The sequence below is a fragment of the Varanus komodoensis genome, unplaced genomic scaffold (assembly GCF_004798865.1).
Source record: "Varanus komodoensis strain SLA01 unplaced genomic scaffold, ASM479886v1 scaffold85, whole genome shotgun sequence".
Taxonomy (NCBI): Eukaryota; Metazoa; Chordata; class Lepidosauria; order Squamata; family Varanidae; genus Varanus; species Varanus komodoensis.
Window position 1 is genome coordinate 1,491,221 of NW_025336543.1, and position 15,145 is coordinate 1,506,365.

At 40.8% G+C, this 15,145-nt stretch overlaps 1 protein-coding gene across 15 annotated transcripts in view; it reads right to left on the reverse strand.

Annotated features, from left to right (window-relative positions):
- Positions 1 to 15,145, reverse strand: part of ERC1 (ELKS/RAB6-interacting/CAST family member 1) — a 212,469-nt gene that overhangs the window by 174,092 nt on the left and 23,232 nt on the right. For all 15 annotated transcript variants that reach the window (XM_044417005.1, XM_044417012.1, XM_044417009.1 and 12 more), the window contains exon 3: positions 8,159 to 8,575. In XM_044417005.1, the coding sequence (XP_044272940.1) occupies positions 8,159 to 8,575 (417 nt within the window). The remainder of the gene's footprint in view (positions 1 to 8,158; positions 8,576 to 15,145) is intronic.

Here is a 15,145-nt window from a genome sequence, read left to right on the forward strand (position 1 = left end):
TCAGGACTCTCTGGCTTTGATAAGGGCTCAGGCATTTGCTCAATGGGCCGGGAGTCAGAGGGAGGTGCAGTTGCTGCCTCTATGCTGGGTTGTGGGGTCAGCTTTTGGGCACAGGGTGTCAAGCACAAGACCTCCTCGTGAGTCACTGTCTCTGTTGGGGCTTCATGCACGACATGGGGGACCTCAACTTCCATGCTGAGGCTGCCTTATCCAGGGCAGTTCAGGACTTCATGGCAGCCATGACAACCATGGGACTGTCTCAATATGTCACCAGTCCAACACATGAGAAGGGACATGCTCTGGATCTGGTTTTCTCGACTGGGCAAGATCATGGTGATCTGATGGTTGGGGGTTTGAAAACTACCCCTTTATCACGGTCAGATCAATTAATCTTGAGGTTTGAACTTTCAGCTTCCTCTCCCCTCTGGAGGGGTGGAGGACCCATTCAGTTGGTCCACCCTCTAAATCTAACCTTAACCCTATGGATTTCCAGAAGGCTTCGGGGGGTTTTTCCAGCTAGCATGGTAGGTGCTCCTGTCAAAGCCTCTGTGGAATATTGAGATGACCTGGGCAGTTGACACAATTGCCCTCATGTGCCTTCTCCCCACTCACAAAGCCTGACCTGCTCCTTGGTATATATCTGAGCTGAGGGGGAAGAGGCAGGAAGGCAAATGGGTAGAGCACAGGGTGGAGGAAAACTCAAGATGAATCCAACCAAACATGGCTTAGTGCTCACTACTGAGCATATTCCATGGTGGTGAGGGTGGCTAAGAGACACTTCTATTCCACCTGCACTGTGTCCTTGGAATGCTGCCCAGTAGAGCTGTTCTGAGTGGTTTGGGGCCTTATATACTCTGGACCCAAAAGAGATATTATTGAACCCTCAACAGCCTGCTATGATGAATTTGCATTACACTTCTGAGGGCAAAATTGCTCAGATTCACTCTGACCACAATTGTCTCAGTTCCCTTGGCAGAGGTGTCCAGCACACTGTCTGATCTGTTTTTATTGAATCAATTTCAGTTATTACAGCACAATGATGTGGGCATGGTCCTCGAACAAGTCCAGCCCACCACTTGCCTGCTTGACCCTTGTCCATCATAGCTTATTGGGAGATCTAGGAAGCGGGTCCACACCTGGGTCCAGGAGGCTGTTAACATGTCTTTGAGAGAGGGAGTGGTGCCAACCCCTTTAATTTATTGATTTATTTAAAGCTTTTATATGCCATCCAATACTGAAAGTCTCTGGCCAGCTTACAAAAAACAAAAGACCAAAAAACAAAGCAACGATATACAACACACAACACACTGCACCTGATAAATGATGATAAAATCAAGGATAAAACCAATTAACTGTTAAAATATTGGGAAAATAAAAAGCAGCTGTAAAAACAGCACTCCTAAAGATCCCAGGCCTGGACCCAAGTGATGCAAATAATTGTCGACCAGGCACTTTTGGAGGAAACTGATTATCTAGACCCATTTCAATTGGGGTTTGGGACAGAGACTGCCCTGGTTGCCCTGCGGGATGACTTTTGCCTGGAGAGAGACAGGGAGAGTGCAACCCTGTTGATTTTCCCAGATCTCTTGGTGGCTTTCAATACCATCAACTATGGTGTCCTTCTGGAATGGCTGGCTGAGTTGGGAATAGGGGGTCCTGCCTTGCAATTGTTCCATTCCTACCTGGCTGACCAGTTCCAGAGGGTGGTGCTGGGGGACTGTTGCTCTGTGCCATGGCAACTGTGTCATGGAGCTCCACAGGTCTCAATTTTGTCCTCCATGCTGTTTAATATTTACATGATACCACTGGGTGAGGTCATCTGGAGGTGTGGGCTGAGGTGCCATCAATATGCTACCTCACTTTTTCATCTGGTCCAGGTGAAGTGGCAGCTGTCCTGAACTGGTGTATGAACTTGGTACCATATTTTTCTGTGTATAAGATGCTACTTTTTCTTTAAAACATTTAGCTAAAAATGGAGGTGTGTCTTATACATGGGGGGTGCTTGGAGCAGGGGGGAGACTGGTGCGATTGTGCGCGGGGGGGTGAAGCGGCGCATGCATGCAGGCAGGTGGGTGGGGGTGGCAGCAAAGTGGCACGGGCGAGCAGGGGGGCGCCGCACGGGGGGGGTGAAGCGGTGCGCACGGGTGGGGGAGTGGCAAAGCGGCGCATGCGGGCAGCAGCAGCTTCCTCACTGCAAATTGTTAGGAAAAGTGGGGGGTGTCCTATACATGGGGGCATGTTATAGATGGAAAAATGCGGTAATGGGCTGGATAAGGGCCAATAAACTGAAGCAGAATCAAAATAAGACGGAGGCCCTCTGGTGGGTATTCCTGCACTCCAACTAGGTAATTTTCAACCCACCCTGGGTGGAGTTGCACTCCCCCTAAAGGAGAAGTGCACCTAGGGATGCTTCTGGACCCTGAGCTGGTTTCTCAGATGGACTCAGTGGTCAGGAGTGCCTCCTGTCAGCTTTGGCTGATTTCTCAGCTATGTTCCTACTTGGATGAGCAGAGTCCTGCCAAAATGACCCGTGCACTGCTAACCCCTCACCTAGACTACTGTAATGCACTTTATTTACGTGGGGATACCTTTGAAAATGGTCCAGACATTACAACTAATACAGAAAAGTGCAGTGCAGCTGCTTAAGAGGACTGGCTGGTGAGAACATATTATGCCAGTCCTCTGTCAGCTGCATTGGCTCCCTGTTCCAGTCTGGACCCAATTCAAAGTGTTGTCTTTGACATATAAAGCCCTAAACCACTTGGGACTAGGGTACCTGAAGGAGCTCCTTTCTCCATATATTCCGTATGTTCTAGTATTGTAAGCCACCCAGAGAACCTTTGGGTTATTGGGCAGCATAAAAATGGAATTAAATAAATAAATCTATTTTAACTGCTGTGGGTTGTTGACTTGGGCAATTAGGCAATATAAAAATAAAAAAACCAAATTAAATAAATATACTGGTGTTATTGTTTTTGTTTATTTAACTTTGATTATTGTATTATTATTGATGTTTTTAAATTGTAAAAATTGTACAGCCCAGAGAACCTAAAAGGACTATGGGGCAGTATCAAAAATAGTATATAAATAATAAATACATAACTGAAGCACTAATTAAAATATAGATTAATTGTGCTGAAAGGAAGAACATCCAAAAATCAAGTAACAAAAGGCAGTCAGTAAAACCAAAACAATCCCTAATATAAAAGCCATCAGTAGCATTCTTTGAGAGATATTTCCAGGTCAAGTTCTGCAACAATGACTGCTCTTCCAAACCTGTGTTTGTCTTTAGCAAGGACAACATTCTGTAGCCATAAAATAAATAACTACTAAAACTAAAAGGTTGAAGCTGACAGGCAAATATCACCACCTTCTGGACACTAAACAACTGTGCAGGAAAGATAGATCTAACATTTTGGATCAATCACTGACTGATTAGTAAAAAAAATATCTTTGTCTTAACTTAGACAAAGTTAAGTTGCTCAGTGTAAGGAACACTTAATAATGCAACTGTTCTCAAAGTAGACATCAAGTTCTCTAAAGATCCTGTTGTTGGATAACTATCAGAAATATGGGCACTGAAGAAGTTTCTCATTTTGTATTGTTACACAATTTAGAAAACACTCTAAACATATCCATATATATTAGAAGTTTATCACATGACAACAGATCTTTAACAGTTCTACATTTCCTCTTCAGAATATGAACATGACCATCAAAATTAGATATGGGGCTTCATACTTTGGAAACAAGTGCCAGAAGGGTGCTGATGACAGTCAACTCTAGTTCTTTTTAACACCTGAGTCATGTGAGGCTGTGGATGCATATAATTAGAATCCATGACCAGTGACAGACTTGTTGAAATACAGTACACATAGTAGTTTAATTCTAATATGATCAAGATTTTTATGGGTAGTAGCCCATCAGTTCAGGTATTCTGGATGCATTTCCTCTGGAGGATCAAGTTTACAACTTGGGGGAACTCTTTGTCATTAGAGGCTTAAGCAATTGCTGATGCATCTTTCACCATGAGGGCTGACACACCAGTTGCAGCCTCTCCTGATCAAAGATACTCTGACCACAGTAATCTACAGTCTGGTAACAACCAGGACAAACCTACTGTAAAGCACTGTACATGAGTCCTGCTAGGAAACTGCATTTAGCTACAATTATCCATATAGATTACTGCATGGAATTGAGAATTAGGATCACACATTGACAATATGTAAAAAAGCTTCACTGGCTTCCAGCCTGTTTCTGAGAACAATTTGAAGTGCTGTGGCTCACTACTACACAACTTAGAAACAAAGAAATGTGGAGCATGACCACATGCATAAACATTAAGGTCAATTGCAGAGGTTCCCACCTGGTGACTGAATAATCTGAAGTAAGAAGGTGACTGTCAGGGACCAGGGTTAGGGCAGCAGGAGTCAAGACAGAGGCACTGGGGCCAGGCAACAGAACCCAAGGCAGGGCAGGGTTTAAGCAGAACTGATAGTTGCATCAGAGGCAGGGTTGTGGTCAAGAAACATGACCTGGAAAAGTGTATCACAACAAGGCAAGGGTCAAGCCAAAGGTCAAGAAGCAGGAAGACAGACAATGCAGTGCGCAGGTACCTGAGGAAGGATAACTGGGCAGGATTCAGGAGCAAAGAAATGTGTGGTGAGCAAGGTGAAGGCAGCAAGGCAGTGTGAAGCAAGACAGCAAGGCATGATACAGCAATAAGCAGATCCAGTAAGGATCAGGAGAGATGCAGGAAATGATACACACTGTAGCTAGCAAAAGACTTGCATTGCTGAGGCAGCCACTGGAGGAAGAGCTTGCTCTTATATACAAATTCCCCCAGGTCTTCTGGCTGGTACTTATCAGGAGGCTGAGAACTCCAGCAGGGCCTGTGCCCAATTGGGCAATTTCTATGGCAGATGTTTCTGTTCTAGCCACCAGATGGAGCCCCAGAGCTGCCCAGACCTTGACAGTGACAAGAGACCCTTTCAAGTCAGGCTCCACTGTCCAACATCAGGGAGACTCACAAGTGCAGACATTGACTTTCTGGCAGTGGGTAATAACTTTTTTAATTCTCCTAGACATTTAAATGTGTTTACATAGTTTCAAAAATAACACCCAATTTAAAACAATAATTTCTATTATGCTGATTTGATATTGTTATGGGTATGGGGGGTTTTTGTTCTAATATGTTATGCAAACCCCCTGGAAACCTTTGCCGAAAGGGAGTATAAAACATCTAAAATAAACAAACATCGCTTAAAAGAAACCTTTGAGATAGACTTTGTATAGTTCAAACACCAATGGTTTGCTGGGGACAAGAGGGTAATGGGCTGTCATCATGTGCAAACAGGGCCTCAGACTATTTACAATGTGACATCATTAGTATGTTGATGTTATCCAATTTATTTTATATAGACAGGACCAGCAGTGTTTGTTCAGCATGCCTGAGTTGTCTTTCAGAAGTTTCTGCTATTAGCTCAGTTACTGAGACACACAGAACAACAAGAACATATCCAGTGAAAACTGTACTAACAACCTGGTTGCTTACATAGACCCAATTCAAGGTGTTGCCATTCAGATCTAATCTTCCTTTTCTCAAGTTACCTTCACCACACAGGCTTCACTATGTGCTAAGGAGGTCTTAGTTGAAATCATTTTACCAAGCTATCTAAAATTTGAATGCATGCAAGTAGGGCCACATTAAATATCATGGAATCTTCAGTTTTGAATACTGCATTGAACTTGGTAGAAATGAACAGCAAAACACATCCTGAGACTAGAAAGATTAATATATACCAAGCAATCTTTACTAAATAAGAGTTGGTTCCTTTGTATTGTGTCTGATGTTCTGCTTAATCCAGAAACATACATGTTACTGCATCTATCCCATACGTTATTATTCCATCTGTACATCTTCCAACACTCATTACCTAGCAACAATTGCCAAATTGATTTTATATTATTTATTTATTTATTTATTTATTTATTAATTAATTAATTATGGCTACTGCTTGCCTGGAGTTATACCACCACAGTCTACCTTACATTATGAATTACTTACCTCAAATAATGATGAAGAATGCAATACTTACATCACTTTAAATAATACATTTTGGGCTATGTATCTAAGGCAGCAAATGATTTCCAATACCCTTCACAGCAAAGTGACTGTTTCCATGGAAACTACAGAGCAATCATCCTTTACTGCTGCAATTTTTCCCTGTTCTTCTCAACATAGGTAGATGCTCATTTACAGTTTTCCAATAAAACTGATTACAGACACTAGGAAACTCTTCCAGTGATTCACACAAATAGTATTTACACAGTGAGAGTATTTACACATACCCTGCCATTCTGCAAGCAAGTTCCTGATTGCCATTTCCAACCCTCCATCTTCCCTTTTGGGGTTGCTAAAGCAAAGCACATTGGAGGCCCCAGACAAGCATGATTAATTTCATGCTTAGACTTGTGTTCCTCACTGCTACTAGAATGCCTTCTCCATGATTCCAAGGCTAAAAAGCAAATGAATGTCCAGAGCCCAGCATTTAAATTTTAAATTTCTATCTGTTGTTGAAAGTGTTTAATTATTTTGACATCACTTCCAGAATTACGTAAGTCTCCTGCTCACAAAATATAATGAATCCAGGATTGCACATAAACGTTCGGAAGAGAGATGGGTAGGAATTCCATTAATTAATTTAAAGGATTTTTGACCCCTTCTCAGGAAACATTTCTCTAACAAGGGGCCTATAATATAATGAAAACATTAATATACATATTACACTCAAGCACACATAGTCACAGCTGCTGTTGATGACTATACAGCATCATATGCAGATTATAACAGATGTGTTTTCAGGAGTTTTTTTAAGCCAGCAGTGATGAAACCATGCACATCTCCTTGAAGAGAGAGTTGCAAAGGTGTGGGGCCAACACTGAAAAAACCTTATACCTTATGGTCAAAAAGTAGGGTCCCTGATACTCATCTTTATAGTTGGGCAGGCTCATCTAGGTGTAGGTAGTCCCAAATCTCTTAGGGCTTTGCGCACCTTGAACTGGGCCTGGAAACTAACAGGTGGCCTATGTAAATAATACAGACTAGGAGTAATATAATTCAATGTCTAGTCTACACAAGCATTCTCATTAACATAATCAGTACCAATTGCAGTTTCCAAATCATATTCAAGGGGAGTCCCACACTGAGTGCAAAAACTAAATTAACCTGGATGTTTTTGTAAAGACTTGCCAAAACTGGCAGTAAGGAAACAGATTTTAAAAAGCAAACATGGAGAAAGCAAAATTGATACTTATCCATTCAGAGAGTCTTAAGTGTTTTGCTCCTGGAAACAAGACCAAATCCATGTGCATTTAATCAAGCTTGTGATGCTGAACTGGGGTTGCAACCTCTTTCTTCTGACAGATACCTCATCTTTAACAGTGGCATGATAAGCAGATACAACATTGTTTTCTCCATGCTAGGAACAGATTGACCAATTGATTTTGGCCTGTCCACATGGGTAACAATTTCATCTGGGTCTTTAAAAAAAAAGTCACTAAAATTTGCAAATTTCTTCATGAACAGAGAGAATTTAAGTTTTCAAAAACAGTAACTGTGAAACTGACAGTATTGTCCAATCCAATGTCCAAATTAATTATGCAATCAGGCAATTCCAGGGAGGTTTTCTACCTTCTATACAACAATGTCAGATATATTTTGACAGATTAATAAAATACAGGGGTTTACTTCAAACAGAATCTCCAAAGAAACAAAAAAGAAAGGACAGGAGGACAAGATATGATGTAGAAAATTCACTGAATTTATAAGTTTTGTTCAATTCCTCACAAAGACCAAATAAAATAATGAGGAATAATCAAATACAAACGTCTTACAGAACATCCAGTAACATTTTAGATTTTCAGTAACATCCAATACTATTTTAGTTTTTCTGTGAGATTTCTTTTATATACAGTTCCTATGTCAAGGGTGAAATGTAAACCAAATAGGTAGATGAGCATACAAAAAGCAGCTAAAAGCAGAAATAAATACTGACTGGAGAGAAACTTAAATTGCACTAATATTCAGCAGCAAGGGACAGAACAAAAGCAATAGAAAAAATAAAAAAATAGAATGGACACCCATATATCTACTCACCTCCCTTAGCAAGTTGTTCTCCTTTTCTTTCTGTTCCAATAAGGTTTCGAGGTGGTGAACATGCATTTCGGCTTCAGCCAGCCGCCTTGTCCGCTCATGATCCTCCTCTGTGGCTTTAGCTGACAGCCCCTTGCTCTGCAACATTTCTAGTAACTTTTTGATTGACTCATCTCTAGCATTTAATGTCTGCTTCTGGGTCTCAATCCTCAATTCCATTTCTTCCAAGGTTTTGCGCAGCAAGAAGAGTTCCTTTGCCTGGCGTTCATGCTCTGCATGAAGTCGCTGGAAGTTCTCCTCTGTAACCTCTGCCACAAATGGCTCGCTAGATCTACTGCTGCTGTCTTGCTGGAAAAGCTGGTTCAGGTCCCTCTGAATCCTAAGTTCATCTTGAAGAGCTTGGATTGTCATTTGCATATGCTGAAAACAAACCAGCAGATCCACTGCATTAAAAGGGGGGTTTATGGCAACCAAATAATTTTAAAGCACATTTTTGCACAGCAAATTTATGGCTTCCCCAAACATTGAGAGAGAACCAAATTACTAAATTAACAACACACTGTTTTCCCACAACTCCATCTCCCATACCCCGAACTACTTATCAATCAATGCAGTAGGGAAAATTAGAATAAAGGTACAATGGATGTTTAGACAAAAGGATACCCTGTATGCCCCAGCCAGCACTAAGATGCTCTAAGTCCATGTGAAAGAAAAGATAAAAATAATGTACAGAAATAATAATATCCAAAAAATATTGCCAATGAAAGCTTTAATCCTATTAAAAGCTTTTTTTATTGTGTCCCACATCTTTTATCAGAATCAAAGAAAATAAAAGATATTCTAAGGAGTTTGAACCACAGAAGAACCACAGAATAATGTGAAGAAAACTATCACATGAAATAGGATCATAAGTAAGATCATTAATATGACATTTTCAATCATGTCCCTTTTCTCAGGGGTTAACCCTTGAAGACAGTTCAGAAGATGCAGTCTATGCAAAATACAACAGCCAGACTAATAACTGGGCAGCCCAAATATAAAACATCAGTTCCAGCATGCTTTCATCAGCTGCTTGTTTGCTTCCAAGCCTGATTCAAGGTGTTAGCTTTAAAAAAAACCTTACATAGCTTGAAACCACAATACTTACTGGAACACCTCTTCAAACACAATGTACCCAGATACTACACCCAACATCCGAGGGTCTTCTCCAAATGCTACCTCCAAGGGAGGCATGGTTAGTGACTACAAGAAAGAGAGACTTTTCTGTAGTAGCCCTGAAATTATGAAATAATCTCCCCAGCAAGGCCTGCCTGGTGTGAACCTTTTGGCACCAAGTTAGGACCATCTTCTTTTCTAAGGCATATACCAACTGCAAACAACACATGAGGATGGGGAGTATTGCTAGGTTGTTTGTTTGTTTGTTTAGCAGGCCTAGCTGCAAGGACTTGTTTCAATTGCTTAACTTGTTAAAATTTGGTTTAGTATGTTCTTGGCAAAGTTGGGGATGCTGCCAACAGGCAAGCCAAAAATGGTAAATGTGTGCTCCCTTTTAAAGTACTGTTTTTACATCTTACATACAACTCTGGCTGTATATATATATGCAGGGGTAACTCCTGGTATCTTATAATACAGCTATTTTGTTTATGTTGCATTGCCGGATCTATTTGCTCACAGCTGTCCACATTGCAGAATGCAATTTTGACAGACAGCAAGACTGAAACTAATACCAGCAAACAGATATCCAGATTTCCTGGGGCACTCGGCACCAGTAAGTACCAAAGTGAATACCATGGCCCACTCATTAGTACAGAATATAGAAACAGTTATGAAGGAATAGTGTTATGAACATGTCCCAAATTACTTAAAAGTATTAACATAAAGACTTAAATGCCCATAAATCGGGACTACTTGTATTTATATGCAAACACAGCATGAAGGAGATGCCTTAAAGAAATACAATTTTAGCTATGTGTATCACTTCTGGGGACATAGGATTTGATGTGCAAGAAAAAAGGATGAGGCCTCAAGTTCAGACATCATGCTGCTACTATTACTTAGAGTTACCAAGGAAATTCAAATTTTCAAATTATTGATGTCCTCTAAAAGAAGAACCATCAACATTTCCAAGAGATAGAATCTGCTGAATGCACAATGGAGGTGAAGTCCTTTCAAGAGTTTCCCTGCTGATATTACAGAGAGCTTCAGCTGTTGGGAAGGCATACAAACAAACAACAATCCATACAGAGCACAATGAAGAAGCTAGTATCAGGTGTGCAGCAAGACTACTGTGATGCAGAACTTGTTGGCTCCAAAACACATTGCATGTTAACTTTATAATTGCTCAGTGGCATTAGGGCTTTTATTTGTATAGAAACATGAAGTCTATTTTTATAGTGTATAAAGCCCAACTCGGAAGCAAAGCTACCGTTTTAATAGGATTTAATCTAAACTGGCAATTCCACGAATCAACTCGCATTTAAAGGGGCTCTTATACAGAATTATCTTAAAGACACTAGAAAAGCAAAGGGATTAAAAATTCTACAGATAAGTAGCTTGTCACTTACGTATTTGTCATCTCTATTAGGCCCAAGCAAATGACTAAACTTGGTTTAGGGGCATAGCAATCAGTGCATATAGAAAGCAGCTACACTAAACATGCAATGAGAGTAACTACATCATGTTGGAAAGAACAGACAATTTTATTATTATTATCATTATATTATTATTATTATTATAACATTGGCATTAACACATTGAAACATAAATGGTTTTATAGGTTGGGTGGTCTGCAGGATTGTTCTACTATCTATCTTAGCAGGACCAGCTGGAATTTCTTCCAGCACAACCCATGATACAATCATTATACATGACAAGGGCATCATTTCTTGATTAATTTATTATTTTTCTATACCGTCTTATATTGTGATGGTTCACAAAGTTAAAGCATCAAAACAGTTAAAACCCCAAAATGCCAGTACTTGTATTTGAAATACAGTAATTAATATATATAAGGGGTGCCACAAAATGTCTACACTTTTAAAGAGACTGTTATCTATGTATTACTTTTTGAAGTTGAATTGAATTACAATGTGTAGTATGATGTTTGCTCAAAAGATAGCATTAATCAAATGAATGCTAATGTCACCATACAACAATTTTTAATACAGATTTTTCTTTTCTTAAAATGTGTGTGTGTGTGTGTGTGTGTGTGTGTGTGTGTATTTGGCACCCTCTATATTATTTAACAATTTAACAGGGTGAATAAAAAAGTTCGTCCTGGCATTGAGATGAATAAAATGTTGGGGCCAGGCAAACCTCTCTGGGGAGCAAGTCCCATAATCAGGGTGCTAAAGCAGAAAAGATCCTTCTCCTCATAACCATCCTTCTTACCTCTTTCAAGGAGGCCTCTTGGAAGAGGCCTTCAAAAATGACCTTAAAGTCTGGACTGGCTCATATGGAAGGAAACATTCCTTTAGATATCCAGGTCCTAAACCATGTAGGGCTTTTATATGTCATCATCAGCACCTTAAATCAAGCCCAAGCTTCAACTGGTAGCCAGTGTAACCGACAGAAGGCCAGGATTAGGTGCTCACACCTACTGGTCCAATAACCTGGTTGCTCTATTTTGAACCAAAGCAATGTACAGATCATTTTCAAGGGCATCCACATGTAAAGTGTGTTACAATAGTCCAATCAGGGGTTATTGTTGCTACCATTTCCCCGAAAATAAGATCAGGTCTTATATTAATTTTTGCTCCAAAAGATGCATTAGGGCTTATTTCCAGGTGATATTTTTTCATGTACAACAATCTACATTTCTTCATTTATTCACGTACAAAAAAATCTACATGTATTCAAATACAGCCATGTCATCATCTTCTGGAACATCAGCATAACTCTCCAAACCCTGAATTGTGTTGCAACAGACATACTAAATGTATCCATCAGGCTGACGTTCTTAACTGGGGCTTATTTTTGGGGTAGGGCTTATATTACGAGCATCCTAAAAAATCATGCTAGGGCTTATTTTCCAGTTAGGTCTTATTTTTTGGGGAAACAGGGTAGTTCTTGTCTATCCAGGTAAGGTCACAGCTGATGGAATGGCCTCAGCTGGAAGAAGGCGCTCCTTGCCACAGAAGCCACCTAAAATTCCAAGGATAGCTCTGGGTCAAGGAGTACTCCCAAGCTGCATACCCTGTCCCTTAGGAGGAATGCACTCCTGTCCAGAACAGGGCAAATATCACTTACCTGAATAGTCAACCTGTCCCCCCAGTAACATTTCCGTATTACCTGAATTGAGCTTTAATTTATTGGCCCTCATCCCATACATCACATCATCCAGAAACCATTTTAGAACACTTACCACCTCACCTAAATTAGATGAGAACAAGAGGTAGAGCTGAGTGTCATCAGTATGCTGATAACTTCTCAACCCAAATCTCCAGGTGACCAGTCCCAGCTGTTTCATGAAGGGATAAAATGGAACCCTTCAGGACTCCATAGCATAACTGTCACGGCACAGAGCCACAGTCCCCCAGCATCACCATCTGGAATCAGCCAGTCAAGCAGAAACAGAACATTTCCAAATATACTCTTTCCAGAAGTTCTCTTTATGCTCCTTCTATAACATCAGTTTTATCACAAAGAGTTCCTTATTAGTGATAATATCATCAAGTAAACAAGTACTGCAAACAACTGTACACCAAAAATACTTAATCATCATTTTTAGACATGACACCTGAAGATAAAAAAAGCAAACTCTTGCAAGAAAAAATGTGTTCTTCTGGAATCTTACTGTCAATGCACACTAGCAGGAAGCTTTAGCTTTTTAAAAGTGCAGTCCTATGGCTGCTAGATGCTGTCTGGACAACTGTAGGAAAAGTCAGAGATCCAGCTCTGACCTTGGAAATGTCTTCCCAACTCCAACCTCACAGTACCCTCCTCTTTGCTCTGGAAGCCTGTTCTTTCCACTCCAGTGCTAGTTTTAAGGACACAAGACTTGACCGAAGACCTGGCACTGGGTGGAGAAAGAGTGAAGGATGAGGTTTTGCTAAATTATATTGTATCCTGACTGAGCAGTGGCATAACACTTAACAGAAACTTGGCCTCCTAGGTGCTTTGGAGGGCAGGAAGAGCACTGAGGCTGTTCTCAACTCAACACTCCCTTTCACCCTTTATTAGATACCCATAGTCACTGTAATGCAGAAGGTTATGGGCAGCTACATTGCGTTGACCCCTAAAACCATCATACCATTTGCCTAGCAGATATTCTTGGAGCAAGCATATTTAGAGTCAGAATATGAACACATTAAAAAAATCTGTGCAAGTAAAAATCAGTAAAACACTGTCTTCTAGTACTTGCTTATGAATGGACAGATCTGAGGACATAAGTAATCATAAACTTTCTGATAACTACTCAACCAGTTTCATCAGTAAGTAGCACTAAAACAGGAGAGTGTGTCAGTTGTAAAATATGTGAAGTCCTGCAGAAAATAGGAAGCAGTGGGCTATTTGATTTGCTGACTGACAATGCAAATAAAATGAAATCAACAAAAGAAATCATAATTACTAAGTAGCCATGTATTACTTAGGCTATATGTGCAAATCATGGGCTAAATTGCTTCCTAATGACATCATCAAACTGGTCACCCTCAAAAAAAATCTACAAATGAGCAAAATAAATTACAAAATGTGTAAAAGCTACTCCTCTTACAGTTGTAATCTTCAAGAAGTGGCACTAAGAAAAAATGCAAATAATAAAATAGTTACACTGAAGCTCTGTAGTGAAATGGGGTGATGAAAATTAGAAAATTTGCTAAAGAAAGAAAGAAAATCTCTTCAAGAAACAGTAATCCTTCCCGAACCTCAAGCACACAGAAGTGTAAGAAAAACAGTACTCCATAAGGGAATCTTCTGGGTACAGCAGCAGAATTCCGCAAAGATTTGAAAATCAATTTCTTCAACAATTACTGCATCTGAATCAGACAGTGTACTTTTGTCAGATAGTCCTTACCAAATGGCCAAGATAAAAAATAACTCTTTTTGAGAACCTAAACTACAGAAGAAAATTAAGTAAAAAGGTTCACTATGAAACAGGAATAATTTTGCCTTCATTCAATTCATGCTGTTATGAATCTGTCTGATCTAAGATTGAAAGGCAGAATGCAACAGCACTGCTGCTGCATTTAACTAGATTACAAAACAAGCAGCACATTTGGATTTGATGTTCGAAGAGTACTTTCAAATGTTGCAGAATACAGATCATCATCAGGAATTTGGTCCAGGAGTTTATTCCGGTGCCTGGCTGAGATAATGGGCTGGATGAGGGCCAATAAACTGAAGCTCAATCCAGACAAGACGGAGGTCCTGTTGGTTGGCGGATTAGGCTTCGGAGAGGGTGAACTGAACCTAGTCCTGAATGGGGTTGCACTCGCTCTTAGGGAGAAGGTTCGCAGCTTGGGAGTGCTCCTCGACCCAGAGCTTTCACTGGAAGCTCAGGTGACAGCGGTAGCGAGGAGCGCTTTCCTTCAGCTTTGGCTGATTCATCAGCTGCGCCCCTACCTGGAGTACGACTGCCTCGCGACAGTGACTCATGCGCTGGTGACCTCCCGTCTTGACTTCTGCAACGCACTCTACGTGGGGCTACCCTTGAAGACGGTCCGGATACTTCAACTGGTTCAAAATAGAGCTGTCAGGCTGCTGACGGGGACTGGGCGTTATGTTCACATGACTCCAGTTCTCCGTCAGCTTCACTGGCTTCCCATTGAAGTCCGGGCCCAATTCAAGGTGTTGGTGATGACCTATAAAGCCCTAAACGGCTTGGGTCCTGGTTACCTGAAGGAGCGCTTACATCCATATGTGCCCGGCCGCCCCTTGAGATCTGCGGGAGAGGCCCTTCTCCGGGAACCCTCCGTGAAAGAAATTAGGAGGGTGGGTACTCAGAGGAGGGCTTTCTCTGTGGTGGCGCCTAAGTTATGGAATGCGCTCCCC